The sequence below is a fragment of the Ambystoma mexicanum genome, chromosome 4q (genome assembly GCF_040938575.1).
Source record: "Ambystoma mexicanum isolate Mex_15411 chromosome 4q, UKY_AmexF1_1, whole genome shotgun sequence".
Lineage (NCBI taxonomy): Eukaryota > Metazoa > Chordata > Amphibia > Caudata > Ambystomatidae > Ambystoma > Ambystoma mexicanum.
The window spans coordinates 231,820,303-231,841,530 of record NC_090928.1 but is presented as its reverse complement, the minus strand read 5'-3'; the positions used below and the strand labels follow the sequence as shown (position 1 = coordinate 231,841,530).

The following is a 21,228-nucleotide window of genomic DNA, read 5'->3' as shown; positions in this document are numbered from 1 at the left end:
TTGCTTCCACAAGAAGTCTCAAATATGTCACATCACCAGGGCCCGTTTTTATTGTCTACCACTGGGTGACAAAATAGTTACGAGATCGAGTATTCATGTATTCTGTCTTGTTTGTGGTGTGGGTTTGGAGGATTTGGCTTTTTTTTTTGCACCATTACACTGAGATAAGGTGGTTACTGGTCCCTGTTTTTAGAGGGAAACATTTTACTCCGTATGGTCGTGCACTCCTCTTTGTGTTGAAAGCAGAAGCCCCTATGACATCTTGGGCACTGTCAATCTTTGTAAGTAGTGCATTGAAAATGCACCAGAAGATTATACAGAACAAAGAGGCCTTTTTGTTAACAATCTAAAGTACACCCCCCTTCAAGTAAGTGGGTAGAGTTTTTTTTTTTTAAATTCAACCTGAAGGGGGTGGCTGAGTTTTAATTCTGATGTGTTAATGTATGGATTTTTATAAGATTGTGTTTTATATATCGGTTTTGTACTTTTATGGATTCTGCTATCTGAATAAAGTTTATTTCGAATGGATTGTGTCCTGGCACATATTCCTCATCTTTTGACATACGTTGCTTTGGAAAAATAAATTTGGCAGAGGGTGCAGTGCATCGTTGGCGTCGACTCGATGTCCCTCGCAGGCCTCCGTCGAGGATGTCATCGAAGGCATATATAGCCTGCGCAGCACCTGTTGGCTTCAGTTCCAATTTTCTGTGACAGCAATGGCTTCGAAGAAATACAGCACGCTTCTTCACTGTTGTGACGACTTTGCTATTTCGAGATGTCTTCATCATCGACACGACGACGACTCCGAAGTCCGGTTTCAAAAAGTGTCAGGATTGCCGGTCGAAAATGTCTGACAGATTGCCCACCAAAACTGTTTGTGGTGCCTCGTGGCAGTCAATGACACCTGTGACTGCTCCAAGTGCCAGTCTATGACTGGAAAGGCCTTGAAGGAACAGAAGGGCAAGTTGAAAGTAGGCTGAATCCGTAAATCTCCTACCCGGACCGTGAAACCTTTAACTGACGAGGCGACTCTCCTTGGAGGAAGAAGGCCAAGCTGTAGAGATCAAGGGGTGGCTCACACCACTCTTCATCCTTGAAGAAATCGAAGAGAAGGCACTGTAGGTCAAATTTGTCATCGAAACACTTCCCCCGAGAGAGTTACTTGTCTAACCAAAAAGTCCACTTCGGCCGAGTGGGAGGCCTTCCAAGCAGAAATGCTCAAAATATTTGAAAAACAAAAGCCTCCAAACCATGCTCCTACCGCACCTTTGAAAGACGCCGGGTGGGACAGGGCTCGACCTAAATCCCACGTGCCCCTCGAGTCCGGGACGAAGGCCCGATCCGCATTGTGAGCCCTCGAGGCCTCGATCCGATGAAGTCTCATCGAAGGATCAATCGAGCCGCAAGCATAGGTCGAGGACGCCATCAGCACCTTTGGCGGCGCCTTCGATGCTAGCCAAACCCTCGATGTCGACATCAGCTGTGCCATCATTGCCAGCTGCGCCATTGACGCCAGGATGAGGGACCTCTGACAACCTGCAGACTGCAAGTGAGGGAAACCAGATGCTGGGGAGCATGCAGATGCATACTACAGGCAACTCATGTCAAAGGTAGTGGACTACATGGCTTGGAGTAGACCTCCATTACCGTACAAACAAGATGACCTTACTGACATTCTAGACAACAGTTTGCAGTCGGGTCCTATTTTAACATTCCACATTGCCTTGCAGAAAAGGGTGACAACGAATTGGGAGACACCAGAGACCAATCCAGCTGTTAATAAAAACTTGATCATGAAGTACCGCCCTTCCAGTAGTGACCCTGACTACCTGTCGAAACTCCCCACTTCGGAGAGTCTGGTAGTGCAGTCAGCTACTGCGACATCTAAACAAGCAGTGCACCCTAACAACCCTCTTGATAGGGACGACAAACGAGTAGATGCATAGGCAAGGAAGGTATTTTCCACATGGAGTATGGCATTCAAATCTGCCAACTCCACTTGTGCCCTCGCAAAGTTTACGTTCACTCTATAGGACTGCATTTCCATGGCGGCAGAGCACATTCCCGAAGGGGATGAAAGAGACTGCCTCTTAGCCATAGTTGGAGATGGCAAAGAGGCCATGTGCAAGTCTCTTCAGTCTGGGTTGGATTCTGCCGATAGCATCAGCAGAGCCATGGCTACCAGCACTGTTATGCACAGATTTGTGTGTTTGCGGAAGTCGGATTTTGCACCGAATGTGCAATCCAGACTTCTCAACATGCCTGTTGACGGTGTCACCTTTTTGGTAACAAGGCTGACGAGAGTCTTGAGAAGTTGCAGACATTGAAGGCAGCAGACCAATCTTTAGGCGCTGCTTTTGGGCAACCTCAGCCTTTTCTACCTAGTGGACAAACTTGGAGGGATAGATCTTTTCGCTAGTACTCATCAGTTGGAAGGATGAGAGGAATGGCCAGTCAAAGGGGCACAGATGATGTCCTTGTCATGGACGAGGAAGGGATACAAAGCCAGCTCAAGCAGCAGCTTTTTACCATCTGTCGCTGCATCAGCCGCCTCATAACCTCTCTGAGGTCTTGAGTCACAGTTTACTAGTGGGGGGTGGGGGTGGTGGTGAGGGGGTGCAGGTGGTGAGGGGGGGTGAGAGGTGGGGGGCAATGTTCCCTCTAAGTTGTGCGCATGTGCGCTCACCCAGTTTCCTTCTGGATGCCGCTCAGATGATTTTTAGCAGCACACAAAGGCAATTCTCACCTATGCAAAAAGATTTTAAAAGGCACAAGCACAGCAATTACATGACATTTGCTTTCTCCTATATAACTAGTCATGATATTCTGGTGTAGCTCATTTACATTACCCTACTATGCAAGCGTGACCTTACAAACCTAAAATCAGAACGCAGCCACAAGAGGTAAAAACTAATATGAAAAAGTGGCTCCATGAACAGAAAAATCTAAGATATGCTTGCACACATTAACCAACTACTGTTCCCTCCCTAACCATAAATCCTATGCTTTAGTCTACCACGTGCTTACTCTAACTCTACCCAAAACATATTTAGATATTACCAGATAACCTTGACTCTTCCTCTCTTGGCTCTGCGAAAGGTTACCAGACATGTACCTACCTCCAATAGATTTTAGCTTTAGGACATTTTCTGCTTCTCACTATACACATGTACAAAAATCTACTGGACTTTACCTTAACACACAATCAGTTTATTTTCAATGGTGACTACTTTTCACAATTCAAAGGTATAGCGATGGGTGCAAAATACGCCCCATCCCTGGCCAACCTATTCATGGCATATTTTGAGGACAAATATACTTTCAACAATAACCCTTTCCAACACCATATCATCTGGAAAAGATACATCGATGATGTTCTGGCCATATGGGAAGGCACAAGAGATGAATTTGAGGATTTTTTAAATCATCTCAACCACAACACTTTTGGGATCCATTTCACAGGCCAAATAGATGAACATGAAATTGTATTTCTGGACCTTAAAATTAAAATAGATGCAGAGGAAATACACACCTGCACACATAGGAAGGACACTGCTGTCAATTCTATTCTGCATGCGACTAGTAGTCATAAGCGCAGCGTTGTACAAAATATACCAAGAGGAGAATTTCTCAGATCAAGACGGAATTGTAGTCCAAGAAGAATGTAAGTCCATTGGCGAAAGATTTCAGGCAAGAGGATACTCTAAACGCCTGATTAGGCAAACAGATTCGATTCAAAAAGTGACCAGACAAACATTATTCGTAACAAAACCTAAAGGAGAGGAAACTGTGTACCCTAATTTTGTAAGCTTCATCACTAAATATTCATGAGACAGTAAACTAATTTACCAAATGTTGAAGAAGCACTGGCATATATTACTGTTGGATACAGACCTCACAAACTATATTCCAGAGTGTCCAAATATTTTCCTTACTAAAGCTACCACTTTCGGAAATGCCCTTCCTTCCTGAAATCAGAGCCAATTGGACAGGAGCATTGGTTAACCTCAAACACTCAACCAGCAGGATTCTACAAATGTGGAATGTGTAATTTTTGTAAACATACACTATCACCAACGAAAATATTCAAATGCCCTGAGGTTTGGAAATTAAGATTAAGGACTTTATCAATTGTAGATCCAAGTTTGTTGTATACGGAATACAATGTGTTTGTCAAAAAATATATATTGGCAGTGCTATAAGAGAAGTGCTTTTCCGTATACGAGAACACCTAAACAGTTTGAATAGTCAAGATATTAGACTACTTTTGGCTGCTCATTGGCACGAACATTATCAAATGGACGATGCAAAAGACATCAGATGTGTCGGACTTCAGCAGATCCAACCACATCCAAGAGGTGGGGACAGAGAGTTGGGACTACGCCAACAGGAAGCAAAAATGATTTGCAATCTTTGTTGTCTGTCACTCGTCTCAATAAGGAACATGAGCTAAATGTCTTTCTGTAAAATGTATGGATACTGAAGATGTCTAATTTAGGAACACTGCACTAATTAATGTCCCAAATATCAAGTGAATTGCATTCATAGTAAACATGCAGTAAAAATATGTCTGGAATATTCATGCAAGATATGTAGCTAAAAATGTCTGTCAAATCATTTAATGGCTTGCACATCAAATAATTTATATGGTTAACAAAAATGTACTTGGGGAGACAACAAAAAATATATGTCTAACAAGAAAGCTAGCTTTATTCGGTTTATTCACTGCACCTTATTTGCCCATACATAAGTATATACCTAATATGGGCCGAGTGACATTATTAAGCCAACTTCCAAATGAATAATTAATAGATTCGTCTTGCCTGTATCCGGCAGAAACTCATGCAAACATGCCCGTACAATATAATACGAACACCAGCGAACTCTTCCTGTTTAGATATAGTTGCTTAGCGACTGCGGACATGTGATCAATCGCATGATCAGCTGGGTCCTCTGCATTGCTAGAGGACGAACACTGTTTCAACTATGGTATCAGAGATACTGTATGTTTAATGTTTGACTAATCACCAACTTTCATATTGCCCTAATTTGGCCTCAAGCAAACATATTTTTTGTATACATTTCTAACCATAAGAATGCAGCTTTAATTTGTTTCTGGGTCACGTGACGCGTGATGTAACCGGAACCACACACCACGGCACCATAGCAACGGCGAGCTCGCGCCGATGCTGCAGTCACTGCCCGATGGCACCAGACAACAGTCGCAGTATTACAACCGAGCCGGTAAGCTCCCAACGACGATACGCCCGCTATTAACATTAGTAAATGTATTGAATCAGTAAAGCAAACTAAATACATATATTTTTTTACATATACATACCCCTTTCTTTTTTCAGAATACGGCATGAATATTTAATAGATACCAATGCTGGTGAACCGTAATTACTTGCAACTGCAACATTTACCTTTCAGGTAACACCCAAAGTTAATTTAAACACAAGAGGTGATGGGTTATCTCGGTAAAAAACTTTTAACACTCTATATCTCCAGCACTAGAGTGGAATATAGCTCCACAGGCTTCTTATCATTGAGGCTCACTTTTTTTTTGTTCCTTTAGGAAACTGATCACTAGTAAATATCTACTTTACACGGCCCATGAACCATATACATTTTCATCAGAGGAGAGCATAAGTTTCAAGAACGCTAGGAGGATTTACACATAAGGTAATATACCATTATTCAATCTTTTGAGACACGGGCGCATTAAGCGTTAACCCTAGGACCTTATAGCCATGGCAACTTGTTTGTGTAGTTCTTGGTGGATACAGGCTAATTATTTCCTTTTTTTTTTCTTATCAATATTTGGATAGTAGATCTAAAAACGTTGGAAACTGTTAACTAACTTTATCTAAGTACGCCTACTAGATTTCCAGTGGGATAATCAGAGCTATATCCATTTTTAAAATCAGTTAATGATTGAAATGTAAATTTATATGATTTAGTTTACCTTTCCACTAATATTCATTTTTTATTTTCTCGTTTCCCTTTACCCAAATACATTTTTCTCCTGCAATTTTTCCCCGCCCCTCCCCGCTGTGTCTGTTCCCTTCCCAGACTTTCTGTGCAAACTAGGTTTGTCCACTGAATACGTTTATTGCACCAATTATCCGTAGCTTTACGCCCTGAAGACGGCCTAGATAGGTTGAAACACGTGTTGGCATGACCAAGTATCTTTTCTAAATGTATATTTAGTATATGTGCAAATAACCAAGTGTGACAAAAGTCTCTCCATGTATGACTAATTGTTTGTCAAAGGATGGATCTTTTCTTTTCTATTTGGACAATAATATATGCAAATAATACTTCTGTCCAATGCTGGATTTAAAAATACAGGAACCTTACTTTATACACTTACAAGGTGTGTCTCATATTTATTTACTCACTCTCTCAACTCTTAAAACCTATTAATTAATACGACACTGTTGTGGCATATGTATGAAGGAGCGCACTCTGTAAGGTTAGCACTATCCATAGATAGTCTTTCCAGGTGACGGTGGAAAATCACCATCCTAACCACACGGCTGCAGCTGCCATTATATTGCTAATATTCACCTAAGTTCCTGCTACCTTAGTGGTGCGCACCCACAAACCTCTTTGGGCCAAGTTTTCCACAAAACCCAGTGTTCCACTTATTTTATGTTTTTTGTAATTTGAATAGACTTCAAGTACCAGAACTACTGTTATTCATCATGCCTTATTAAAAAGTTCCTTTTTGGAAGGTCTTCCAGTGACTACCCTGGCACCCCTGAGATGTGTCCTGCATGCTGCAGCGCCACTCATTAAAAGACTCTGAAAATTCAACCCTGAACCTCCTCTAACTGCACTAGCTCCTGCCCTGCTGTAAGCCTGTATCATCTTCAAATCCTGTTGCATCATCTACAAGGTTGTCACCCTGAAGTCCCCAAGCTACCTCAGTGAGAAACGTAGCATCTCCATAGCTGCAATCCACCAGAAGTAAGGAAATCTGAAGGCTTGAACTACAACGGAGCAGGAAGGAAACAACGAGAAGAACAGCCTTCTCTTAATTATGCTCCAGCCTCTGGAACCGCCAACCATCAACATCACACTTACCCCATTGCTGCTACAGTCCAGGAAAGAGCTCAAAACCTTCCTCTTCAAGGGACTGCTCTTCCATAACACATGTCCACACACCCTCCACTCCCCATCGTACCAGAGACTTTATTCTGCCCCCCCCAACCGTCTCCTCCCCTGGTTGCTTGTAGATCTCTTGCTGCAAATTGGCTGCCATTTCCTTCCTCTGTTAGCTCCCACTCCCTTGTCTCTGTTTCCATCACTGTGTTCTTCCCCCTACGATTGTAAAGCACTCTGATGATTCTCGAAGCCAAGTCTGCGCTCAATAAATACACTAATAACATTAATAATTAAAGCATCACTATGTATCCCAATAATCATCTCAAATATCGGATACTGACTGTAGGTAAACGGGCTACTTGGATGTGTAACCTCATTGCATGCTTCCTATTCTTAGTACATATGTCACGCAAGTGCTTTGAAGTGGTCTATTGCATGTTAACGCATTATAAAACTCAAATATTAATTTGCTCTCTAAGAATTTTGAGTAGTCCAATGTTCTGCTCTGCGTCTCCTACTTTAGTATTGCTATAATTACCCTATACGTGGAGCACAACATTGCAATATCACTTGCTTGGCCTGCAAGGGATAATTGGTATGGGCTATGTCGGTTGTTACTCGTATATAGTATTAGGTCAAAGGATATTCAGACAGTAGAATGCATTTCACACAATCTGCATCCTTTTTAAGTGTTCAGAGTTGTATTGGGCATAGACCTTAGCAATTTATAAACCTACCCAGCAATATAAGGGTGGAATAAATTGCAAACGATCTTGTATGCTCTGCAAAATAATTGTGTACCTGCAGATTCATGACATTTTCTTAAAATGTATATAATATCATGGTGAGGCACTAAATATGTTTTGCTTAAAGTATTATGCGTATGTAAATATCCCAGTGAGTGTTTCACTGCTACCATCTCTCATATTTTACAGTGCCCTGTCAACTAGCATTGGAGGATAGCACAGAAGCTGGGTAAGGGCACAGGTGAAAGGACACAGGATAACACTGCTTGAGGGCGATTATCAAATCAGTAACTTTCAAAAACCAAGTCAGTTGTTTTGGCAGTACAGTGTAGAAAATGTGTTTGTTTGCTGAAGGAAATGAAACTCTAGTAACAGTTAAGAGAACTGCACTTTCGGTTTCTTTCCATAATCAGCTGCGGAAGGCATTTCAATTTAAACATGTGCTCTGTGTTTACTCATAATAGCATCGCCCTGCATCTTGTTTAAAGGATAACAATGAATTACAGAGGGACCCCTAGTTACATAAGAAGGCTCTCAAGCTGTTGATGCTATTAACCTAAAAGGCATAATTATGTGATTCACTTCAACAGGGCTCACGAGCACAGCAAGTAGAGTGCTTGCTTTGATATCTGTGCAGAGCCTGTCGCAGGTTTGAATCCCGGCAGGGCCAAACTCAGCCTTTCATCCTTCCGAGGTCGATAAATGAGCACCACCCACTGTGGGTAATAATAAGCAGCACTCAGATACCGGAGGGTTCGTAGCGCTATATAAATGCAAATTATTATAAGAAACCTCACTAAGTCTCTTGTTGAATTTTGTCTAGGCTGTGGTGAGGAAGTGTGATCAAAACTAAAGGCTGTATGTGCCCAGTCATTTTACTTCCTATGTCAGGGTTACAAGTGTTAGGCAGAATCCTGGGCAGTTCCCTTGGGGAACACTGCAAAAAGATTGACTACAGGAGTAAGCAGTAAACCCAATTGGTAGCAGTCTGTACCACCCAGATTTACCTTTTAGCTGTGGCTGAGCAGTCAGACTTCTCTCAAGAAGTGTAGGGCAGTATACAGAGGATACACAATAGGGCCAAAAACACAGCAGAGCAAGCAAAAACTGACCAGAGCTTGGTATCAAAAGTATATAATTATTTAACACACACTTAAGGAAATACACTAGCACTATAAATGAAACCAAGTTCAAACACAATCAGAAAAGTATACACACCTCCCTTAAGAATTATTAGACAAGTCTAAGTCAAAACACCACTATTTGTAAAAACAGATGCGAGTGCGTAAATTAGATGGTACTCCAATAATTAAATAAAAAGGAGAGAAAAAGGCAGGTCATGAAAATAAAACAGTTTAAAACACTTTTCTAAGACCAAAACAAGTTAGTGAAGGCAGAGTCTACTGTAGAGCCAAAGTTTATAGGCCAGGCCCACTTTAAATGGAGCAAGGTGAAATGTGCCCAAGATCACACTGTTTAGAAACGCATTAAGTTTTTGTAAAAATGTTCAAAAGAGGTTAGGTTGATTCAGAAGGTAAAGTTAGAAGGTCTGGGGGCCAACCCAGTTGGAAAGCCAAGGATTTAAGGGTCACCTTTAGCAAACAGTGGAAAGGGAGGCCAGGTGGAACACAGTACCTTTAAAGTTGAGGAAGCTCCAGCTGTGGCAGTTGTTCCTGGCAGCGGGTGCAGTTCGTGATTTCGACCAGGGGAGGAGAAGATCTCGTCGAGGAGGAAACTTGGAGCCGTTGCACTGCCCAGGGAAGAGACCAGCCGCGGACTTCGTAGGTTAAAAGGTGCATTCCTGTTCTTCGCGTTCACAGTGGTGAAGCTTGGCTATCCGGCCGCCAGGGTGCTTGGCATGGGTGATTCGACCAAGAGACGTCCTGGAAGGTGAAATGGCGAACTGGTTGATCCCACTAGCTCAGAGGAAGAAGACTCTTTCAGCAGAAGATCTTCTCTTGTCGTCGGGAAAGTGGTGAGGCCGTTTCAGCAGGGCTCCATCGGTGGTGTTGTCATTGCAGATGGCTCAGGTTCTCCCCTCTTTTGATTTCTTAGGTCCTGTGGCGACCTCTGAAGTTCCAGTGCCAAAAGCCCTGCTTTTATGCAGAAAACCCCCCATTCAACAGCCTAGCTGTCACTCACCACTCGGCCAATCCGAACAGAGTTCGACTTGAGTTGCTAAGGCAACGCAGTCCAGGGTGCCAATTCCCTTACCCACACATCCTGTGGAACCCAGACAGAGTGGTACCAGTTGGAGGGCTTCTGTGGAGAAGCCCGCCAAAAAGTGGAACAAAGGGCCCGACCTTGGATGGAGTTACAGAGACGGACACAAACGCCATTTTAGGAAAGAGTTCTGGTGAAAAGACCCAACCGGTGATTTTATATTAAATAAATAAACCAGCAGTATCTTTAACATTGCACCAAAAAGTGGTGCGTTTAAAATCAATGGGAAAATCCCATAGGAAATATTCTGGTGGAATATTTTGCGTGGTAACCACTGCCACCAGCCAGAAACTCGACAAGGGGGGACTGGACAGTGCCCCCTTGGAAACAGACCCAGGGGCAATCTAATTAACCCTTTCCAGTACTTACACAATATGATGGTTTGTACTAGTTCTGTTCACAATTTTGGACTAGTAAAGTCAATGGTGACTTTACATGCCCTGGGAGACAGTAGTCAGTCCCAAGGTATGGAGTCTGTTTGGGGGTCCCTATGACACCCCTGTGTTACTGCGCTGAGGGTGCTGTGTAACACATACACTAAAACAGATGATACCCTATGGAGTAAAAAGACCCCATAGCCCATAAGCATACAAAAAGTCAGACATACCTCAAATTATTCCTAAGAGTGGGAGAAAAAGAGTCTCACTCTTAGCAGGAGAAAAAAACAAACCCCAGAAATCCAGCAAAGCTGATGGGGGATTCACTAGGTTTGGGAAATTAGCTTTATAAAAGAATTCTCCCTAACAAGAAGCACGGCTCTGGTAAGTATTTGCTTCCTACTTAGAGTTAGATGATTTTTGAGAGGGTAAAAAAGTAATTGGCTTTGCCAACAGGAATACTTCATGCTTATTAAAAGATGTTTGTTGCCCTTAAAATTCATCTTGGGATTGGTAAGAAATATTATTAGAGATCCTTCCAATGCCACTGCTCTGTTGATTCAAAACAATATCAGTGGAGCTTTGTGTGCAGAAGCCTGGGGTTGGTTCCTATGTGTTCATTGTTTCCCCTTTTTAATGGGCGCATTTCTTCTGTTTTTAGGGAATACAACTGGATGGTGTATATGTCTCTAAGCTCAAGTTTTACGTGAGCTGCAATAATCCTCTTTTTAGGGGCTGAGTGGGTGAGGATAATGAAACACAAATTAAAGAAAATCCCACAAATCAGCTTCCTTCCCTTGCCGCTCAGAGTGAGCCAACCTAGATGTATGTGTACTTAGTTCTTTGGATTCTTTAACCCAAACAAAGGGCACTTCACCATGTGATTATCGAAAAATACACATATTTTAATATTTATCACAACATGTTATCAATTCAAATGTACAATGTTAAAACTCCACATCAATGTGTTCCAAACACATACTCAACCACATATCTTTGTGTGTACATATTTCTTCATTTCAACTGAAAGCATAGAAATATATGCTTAGAAAACCTTTTCTATGCCTTTCTATGGTGTATTCTCCTCTTAGAACCACCACTCTTATTTATGCCCTTCCCAATTTCTCCGGGCAAAACGGACTGTGCCAACACTTTCATAAGAATGTCTTTCTAGAACCAACATAGAATTGTATCTTTAAGAATAGGCGAGGCAAATAATCCCTATTGCGTATCCTGTTGGTACTGTCTTCAGGACACTCGGGCTTAGTTCATATTCTGGTTTTCACACACTTAATGGTATGCCACAATTTGCAATCTTTCTAAAAAACAAACATTTAAACTTTAAAACATGGTAATTAAAACATTTTTTGTGCAAAGAAAGTACTTCAAAACATCTAACAACTTCATCTCTATTACCAATATGGACAGCAGGGATGTATTAATACTTAGGTGGTCTAATTATTATCCACTTTCACACTTTCCCTAACATTAAACATGATTTACTCTCTTCGTTTCATGTGTCTACAATTACACATTTTCCCTTTGGAAGCTCTATTTCATTAGGCTGACAGTCAACTGACAGAGAAGACTCGTTGTTTCACTTTTTCTAAAGGGGGACACTTTTGATGTCATCTTTCCATCAAATGTCCCTCTATGTTTACTTATCACCCATTTCTAAGCCGAGTCAACTGAATGCTCACCTCTCACTGGGTCCCAATCTTTTTGGTGGTAGATCTTTCTTCTGATGGGGTCTCTCTGGAACAGCCTCCCTGCCTCCCTGAAACATGAGGAGAACCATCTTTGGTTCCGGAAGCACCTTAAAATCACCTTCTTTGCTTTAGCTTTCTCTCCCCCTCTCCACTGCTGAAGTCCTGCTGATACTGATACTGCTGGGTTACCTGGCCACCCTTCTGATCTCGGGCCCATGCCCTGCCAGTTGCACGGCTACACTGCCTCCCTGGTGTAACCCCTGCACCTGAGGACTGTATTCTGTATCCCTATAGTCACCCCCCACCTGCACTTATGTCTGCACTCACCCTGCACTTGCCACTAGCTGCCCGTTCTTTTATTTATCTTGTTATTTATTATGCCATGTACTGCACTATTTCCCCCCCCCCCCCCCTCGCGCTTTCCTTTCCCCCTTCAACTGCACTTGCGTGATCTGGATGACACCTGGCCTAGTAAGATTGTTGTCTGTCTTCCCTCTGTTCCCCCTCCCTTGCCTCGTCGCGCCTTGAAATACTGTGTATAGGTGCGTTGAAAGTCATATATCATATCAAAGGAGAGCATAATGTGGATAGTAAGTAAAAGCTAGTAAATTTTGATCATCATATTCTGTGATGCAGTTATTCTGATTCAATTATCATCTTTACACACATTATGAGTGGCACATGAACTCCTATTGGCATGTTTTCTGACACATTCCTTTTAGTTGCCTTTATCCCATCTGCAAATATTCTATCCTGTCTGATTTTTCATAGCCACATCAGTTATGAAAAACAATATTTGTTTTTTGTAATCCACATGAGTGTTTTTCCAGTGACATAAAGCACACATTTCTCTCTGCACAGGAGTCCTTTTGCAAGCTACTGTGGCACATCTTGAGGTCTTGAACTGATTGATACTGAATTACATATAAAATATTTTTTTTTACTTGGGTGTTTGGAAAAAGTGTTGTAAAGTGCACCTTTCATATGGATTATTAAAGAATTGCAGGAGTTTGGAAGGGGCAATTACTTTCCAAACTCTCTTCGGAGATTGTAGCTCACTAACTATGCATGCTCACAAAGTGGCTTACCTCGTTAGCCAATTGCGCACTTGAAAAATAAAGTGCGCACAAAAGGCAACCAGTTCTGCACTTAGAGAAAAATAATTAGAGGGGACATTGGTGGGGGGTAGGCTGTCTCAGCATCTATAAGAGTGGCAAGACATTACCTCAGATGCTTGGGCTCTAGAAACCGTAGCCCATGGTTACTGCCTTCCTTTTATAAGGATACCTCAGAACAATCCACTGGGGAACCACTCTTTGAGGATTCCGGATCCACTCCTTGTGCATGAGATTTTAACCCTGCTAGAGAAAGGTAATGTAGAACCAGTGCCTGTAGCGGTGAGGAACACGGGATGATATTCCCCTTATTTCCTAATACACAAGAAGGACGGAGGACTGAGACTCATCTTGGAGTTGAGATACTTGAACAAGTTCCTCAGGAAGGACAAGTTCAAGATGAGCACACTTCATCAGATCATTCAGGCCCTCCAACTCCAGGATTGGATAGTGTCATTGGACCTTCAGGATGCTTATTTTCATGTGCTAATACATCTCAAGTACAGAAAATACCTGAGGTTCGCAGTTGGCAGTTCTCATTATCAATTTCGAGTTCCGGCTTTTGGGCAGGCCTACGCCCAAGGGTTTTCACCAAACTGATGGCGGTGGTGGCAGCGAGTCTCAGGAGAGGGGGGGGATTCACGCCTGCCCTTACTTGGACAATTGGCTAATCAGGGTGCGTTCTCCCGAACAAGCCGATCATCTCAACGTCTCCTGCCACTCTCTTCACAGACTGGGCTTCTCCCTCATTTACAAGAAGTCCCATATGACACCTTCTCAAAAACTCCAATTCATCTGACCTGTCCTGTATACCACCTTGGGAAAGAGCTTGCCACCCCGAGGTGAGGGCGCAAGACATTGTTCAGATGGTTACCAAATTTCATAATGGCCAATGTCTCTTTTTATTATTTTTTTTGAGGTTGCTCGGCCTCATGGCATCGTGCATTTATCTGGTGCCAGAAGCCCGTCTGAGAATGAGATCCCTTCAATGGGCTCTAAGAACTCAATGGTCCTAGTTCTCAGTAAAGATGTTGGACCTACTTCAGGTTTCAAGCTGGTGTGTCTCCGAGGACAAAATTCTGAAGGGAGAACCTTTTTGCCAACCATTGCCGGAGAGAACAGTAGTGACGGACGCCTCACTCACAAGGTGGGGAGCCCCACCCCAATGATCAGACAGTCAGTGGTCGTTGGTCTCCATCAGAGTCCAAACTACATACCAATCTTTTGGAGCTAAGGGCAATCGGACTAGCGCTGAAAGCCTTTCTGCCCTCTGTACGGAGAAAGAATGTCCTGATAATGACGGTTAACGCAGAGGCCATGTATTACCTCAGCAAGAAAGGAGGTGTAAGGTCACTACCACTGTGCAGAGAGGCAATGCAGCTCTAGTTGTGGGCAATTCAAGAAGGAATCTCCCAGTCGGCAGTTCACCTATCCGGAGAGGAGAATATGGCGGCGGACGCTCTGAGCAAGCAGAGCACAGTCTCCCATGAGTGGTAACTAGCTCTGGAAGTCCTTTAAGAGATCTTCACCCTTTGGGGAACCCCTCAAGTGGATCTGTTTGCGACAAGTGCCAACCAGAAGTGCGGACTTTACTACTCCAGGGAATTTCCCCCAAGAGGAGCTCTATGGGACGCGTTAGTGATGGACTGGGAATTTCCACTCCTATACACGTATCCTCCGGTCCCTGTCATTCCTCAAGTAATCGGGAGGTTGAGAAAGTTTGGGAAACACATGATCCTAATTGCACCAAATTGGGCCGGGGGCATGTGGTACCCGGACCTTCTGGACATGTCCATCTGCCCTCCAATATGGCTTCCACAAAGAGAGGATCGTGCCTCTCTGTTGGAGGGTCAGGTTCTCCATCCAGAGGTCAAGACACTCAACCTTTACGCATAGTTTCTGAAAGGTTGAGGTAAAAGGATTGGGACCTCCTGCATGACGTAATGGAGATTTTGCTTTCTGCCAGAAGGCCAGCAACGAAGTCTTTGTGCCATTGGAATACATTCTGCAACTGTTGCAGAGAAAAGAATGTAGATCCTTTTATGTGTAAAACACCAGATGTTTTATTCTTTCTGCTATCTTTGGCCAATCTGGGGCTCCAGATTGGTACTATTAAATGATATGAGGAATACGTGGGAGGAACATCCAGTCGAAAGAACGCTACCAGGGGTAAGTAACTTGTTCTGCTACTGATAGTTGACTCAAGACATTAGTTAAACAGTATAAATCAATCTAGATCAAAAACATCTGTCCAATGAGCAAATTGTTTAAAGGGTGCTAGTTTCTCCTCAAAAAGGTGTTGCTCAAAAGTTGTATCTTTTTAATTCTATATCCACCGTTGTTTTTTTCTGATATTCTTAAGTAGATGGAACTGCTACTCTGGTCCAGTATGTCTTTGAAAATCACCCACACTGAAGAGGTCTTCTTCAGTATGTCCAAAGTCAACAAAATGTTGCACTAGTGGCACCACCACCTCTTGTGTGAATTTTCGAGCAATATTCCGTTACCCTTAGGTTGACTGACCTCGCAATCTTATCCACACATGCCGTTCTTGCAAGGGCACATAATTACAGGAGTTACAATTTTTTTGAAAAGCATGTAGTTTGTGTATTCAGTTCCCAAGTCTTTTTTGCATATTGAAAGGTTTTTTTTTTGTATAGAGCGTACAGACACTACGTCTACCACAATGATAGTGCCCTCTTGTGTTTTGTAAATTGCAGAGTTCTGAGTTTCCACAGGACTAGCAGCCACCAGTCTCAAAGAACTAACAAAAGACTTTGAGATTCTTCCCTTTCTTAAAATCAAAGCGAGCAAGAGGTAATGTTGCATTTTTAAAATATGCCAAATCTTCTGTTGGTTTTCCCAATGTCTTACTCTATTGCCAATAAATAGTGCCAAAGACTACGCATTCAGAGTATGATTCACATTCTTTACAACATAGACCTGCCCAGTGAGTCCATCTAGCTCTTTTAAAGAAATGATTGAACGTTCTCTTCAGGTCGCCACAAGCCAATAGATGTAATTTAAGAATCCATGCTTCCTTTATATAATCCTCGCTAGTTGGACAGTTTCTTCTCACTAAGGAATTGGCAATAAGATACATTCTCCTTAAGAGCCTCCGGATGTTGACTGATGAAAAGTAAAGTTGACTTTTTTTTATCAGTAGTTTTGCAATGACAGTGATCTTATTCTCTGTAAACTGAAGAATTTGTTCTAAACCACTGAGTCAAACTGGAAAAAGTTTGTAATTGAGAATTTGTACCTTGCCATAAATGTCATTGACATAGCTCTTCCATAAGGTTGATTGCTTAAATGGATTTGTCTGAAAAAATACTATTCCTCATCCTGGCCACATATATATTCACCAAAGTGAGTGCAGCAGCAGATCCCATGGTGGTACCCTCGCACTGGTCAGTAAACTGGCCCTTAATGAGTAGAACATTTCTAGTTAGTGCAATATTTGCATAGTATACTATGAATGAACTAGTTATATCATGTGGTGAGAGCCAGAAATTATACAGACATTCAAACAGCCCCTGTATTGCTCACTTTTGAGGGATATTGGTATACTGTAATTCCATGTCAAAAGTTACAAGAATGCTGCTACCTGTTCAGCTTCTTGTCCCTCAATGATTATGATGACCTCTAGTAAGTTCTAGCTGTTTGTGCCAACAGTTTTATAAAATCCATATGTTTTGACAAACGTTCAAGAAATGAACCCACACACTGATATTGTCAAGTGGCAAGGCAGGTTCCCAGTATCCGTATGTCCTTTGAGCAAAATATAAAATGTTGCCAAACATGGATCTGTACATTGAAAACCAAAAAAATAATTTTTGCATATGTTATGATTCCTTGCTGTACTTGGCAGGTTTTTGTAACCGTAGAACTGGTAGGTTCTGAGGATAAGGGCAAATGGTCAGTGTTATGGAAAAACCAAAGCGAGACTGCATAATATTTCTGGTTGTCCCATACCACAATTCCCCCACTCCTATTTGCACTTTTTATGACAATCAAATCCTCCGTTGGCAACTTATCTAGTGCTTCCAATTTGTATTTAGTATGCTTTTTTTCAAATTCTTCAAAATGATTATCAACTTCAACACTTTTTCCATGAGCACACATGCTCAGTGAAGTGTTAAGGGTTGATCAGTTTAAATCCACTCGCATTAGGTTCAGTCACATTAAGCTCTTCAGAAAGATGGAATGGTGGGATCTGTTCATTTGCACAAAGGTAGAGCCGACATGGTCTTATAAAAACAAATTGGGCCGAAGGTTGTCGGTTGCAAAGGATAAAGCTTTTTCTTGTAGAGTGAGAACTGTTAATCTATGCAATAAACTCTGCAGATATGTTATTGTAGCCTGAGTTAACATTTAAAAAACTAAGTTGGCTACATTCTTACAGGTATATGGGATTGCTGAGTGTTTTCTTCTAAATATTAAAAGGAATATATTTCATATATTTTTTCCTTTGTTAGTTCCACGTTGTTGCTTGTAGGAAATTGCTGCAATTAATGAAATTAGGAGAAAATTGAGTAGGCTCAGTGCTAAACAAAACAATGGGCCTCATTACGACCCTGGCGGTCCGGAAATAACGGTGGCGGTAAACCCGCCGCCACCGTTGTTTCCGGACCGCCTGATCCCGACCCCTGCAGGCGGGAGGTGATGTTCCCGCCAGGTCTGACCTGGCGGGTTTAACACCTCCCGCATGCAGGCGGACGAGGAAACACCGGCAGCATTACGAGATGCTGCCGGTGTTTCCATGATCCCGATTTCCATTGAGTCCCATAGGACTCAATGGGAATGGGGATTTACACCATTCCGCCTCCGTGATTCCCGGAAAACCGGGGTTGTAATGCCCCGGTAATTCCGGGAATCACGGAGGCTGAATGGTAATACGAGTCCGGCAGTAACCAGGCGGTTTTACCGCCGGACTCGTAATGAGGCCCAATAATGTATTACTGCATAACTCTGTAAAGAGTGTAGATTTTTTACTTCCCAAATTCTGACATTTTGACACCTAGATTTTGCACTGTATTCCTGTTACCACTCATTCCTTTAACCAAATGTGTTCTCACATAATAGAATATTTTGAGTTTCTGTGATAATTAACCTTTGTGTCTTTATTAAGGAAATACCAGGAAAAATGGGAGCAACTTACAGGATGCAGTTATTGACGAAGAAGCCATTTTGAACATCATGGAAGCTAGCCAGATATTTCAACCTTTATCTCAGAGGCTCAGCCAGTCCCCAGTTTTCAGTAAGTATAGTGTTAATGATGTTAACTGTAACATAGTCCGGCTTGTCATCACTTTTTAATTATCGAATAAGTACCTTTTTAGTTAACAGAATTTTATTTTGATGGCAACCATAGAAATTGATGTACAATTTTCCATTGAACAAGAGCAACTCTGAGCCAAAAGGGCCATGACTTTATGGATGAAGATTTGTTTATTCTATAAAATGTGTATCCTGCTGTCACTGGCTGCTTGATTACGAACAGTGTAGCATGTGCATAAGCTGAGCAGAAGTATGGGATTTATATGTTTCACAGAAAATGTTGACTTCTTAATACATTTGTATTTAGAACTTGTTTTGCTGCCTATACTCAGATGTTTTTTTGTATAGAGTACAGCATGCCATTGGTATGGTTTTGTAGCATCTTAGCCATGTCCGAATTGGCTTTTGCTACACAGCTCAAGTGTCTGATTGATCGCAGTCTGGTGTCTCAATTCATGGTGCCGTTGATGCGGATTGCATTATTCGATGACCTGTAGTTGTACTTGTGCTCTTTTGTCTCCCTTTAGCCTCTACCAACCACTTGAATTTATATGTAAAAACACACATACCGACTAAACCTCTGTCATGATTCCTGCCCCTCATGTCCCCAGCCCTCCAAGATGTCAGGCTGGAGCCAGGCCACGATCACCTACATGGCCCTCAATGGCCTCTCCATCCCTCCAAAGACCCACTTGGAGTCATGGCGCTTGTGGCACCAGACTCACTCACTCCCATAGGATAACATTGGGGATTGGACTTGTAGTGCATTGATGGGGACAAGATGGATGCCCCCACATATTTAGGTTCCCAGAACTGCATGTGCAGTGTAGTTTTTTGGGCGTGGTTCAGCCCAGAGACACCTGGGATACCCAGAGACTATTTAAGCCACACCCAGGCTGAGAAACATGCTTTGTGTTTTCTGCACCTGCAGCGTGACACTCACCGTGTTCGAATCGGTCTCCAGTAGGCCTGCATCTTTCTTCTGCGCTCAGCTCCTGCAAGAACAAGAAAACCGTTAGGAACAGCCTTACCTTGCGACGCTTCTGCCCATCATTCATCGCTTCTTCTGTTCTGCGGGCATCTTCGGCGGGGTTATTCCCATCCCGGCATGCCGCTTCCTAAGGAAAAGGGAAAAGAACAGAAAAAAGGCATTAGTAAGCATTCAGCAAATCTTTGCTTATTTTTAAAGACTGTACGAGCTTCAAACACTTACCTGAATCGTAGCCGCTCTGGGGGAACTCTGTCTCCAGAACTTCTCATCCATCTGCAAGAGGGAAAAGACACTCCAGGTTAGCGTGGAAACATCGAGAGGCGCCGCATACCGCGCTTACTCACCGCATTTCTTCGTCATAACCGGCATCCACGCTGAAAACGTTGCGGCACCTAAAAGACACAGAAAAAGAACTCAGTTCAATACAAATACGAAAGGGGCGCATTGCGCATCGCGCTCTCATCTTCAGCGCTACTCATCTCAGTAGCACGTCGCCATCCCCGGACGCCGGCCATCATCTAAGGAAGAAGAGGAACGAAGTTGGAGAACTGTTCAAAAGACTCATTATACTTACCTGTCGGACTCTTGCCAGTGAAGTAACTAGGCAGCAACGAGCCTGCATCAATCAACACGCCCCTGCGCTGAAAGCAGGACGGAGAGCACACTTTCCAAGAAAACAAGGTGAGCTGTGGCTCAAAGGGAAGGGTTGGACCCCGGGGAAGAAGGGGTTCAAGCACACAGACAATAGGGAGTTAAACTGTACCAATCGTGTGTCAGGCCCAGTCTCCAGTCCAGTAGACTCCAGGGAAGGATTTGAGGTCGTAGGAGGTCAGAACAGGCTGAGTGACGTCCCCGCGGATACCAGGTGAGCGTTACACCTCTCACACATTGTTTCTTAACATCCACCTGGTTTGATTGCAAACAGGAGAACACTACACCTCTGAAAACAACTTAATACCACAACACCAGGGCAGTGTACCCTAGCACTATGGGCACAAGAAGTCTCCTTTATGCGAACAAACTCCTTGATGCACTTATCATGAAATACCTAGAAACTCACATGTGCGCAAAGCTCAGGGTACTGCTGGTCTGCACTCATCAACACAAGAGCACACTTTCCCTCTCATCCCGACAAAGCAAATCCCACCCGCTCTGAGTGGCTAGAGAACCTGGAACACATGCAGAGGCCAGCGATGTGCAGTATAAAGCCTAATAAAATAACCTATGAGTCTGAAGAGTACGCCATATTAGCACTATAAGGGTGTAAGGACCCTCGATTTCCTCTTCGACATTGTAATTTCTCAAATGACGTTAGGTCTCTACAGCTACACAGGTTCCCCCCCCCCAGGTTTTGTCCAGTAAGACTCCCTTTAGTTGTATATAAGGAAACACTGGTCTAGTGCTGTTAGGAAAGTTATTCTAAGGTCCATCTATGGGCTTTATAAAACTTTACCTTAGACAATAAACATCTCCAACTCTTAGTGTAAGGCTGTACCACCTGAGATGTTGGTAGCATGGACCGAGCAGCCAGGCTTATCTTAGGAGGGAGAGAGGGCTGTAGATGGGTATAAGAAATGTGAATCCATGAAAGATATCAATGCTGGAGAAATGGAGTTACAGGTAAGAAACTATTCCCAAACCTTATACAAGGCCAATTTCCCTAAACTCCTTGGA

At 42.8% G+C, this 21,228-nt stretch overlaps 1 protein-coding gene across 1 annotated transcript in view; it reads left to right on the top strand.

Moving 5' to 3' along the window:
* REV3L (REV3 like, DNA directed polymerase zeta catalytic subunit) overlaps window positions 1–21,228 on the top strand; it is a 1,615,620-nt gene that overhangs the window by 743,155 nt on the left and 851,237 nt on the right. The window contains exon 10 of the mRNA XM_069607775.1: window positions 18,415–18,543. Coding sequence (XP_069463876.1) covers window positions 18,415–18,543 — 129 coding nt within the window. The remainder of the gene's footprint in view (window positions 1–18,414; window positions 18,544–21,228) is intronic.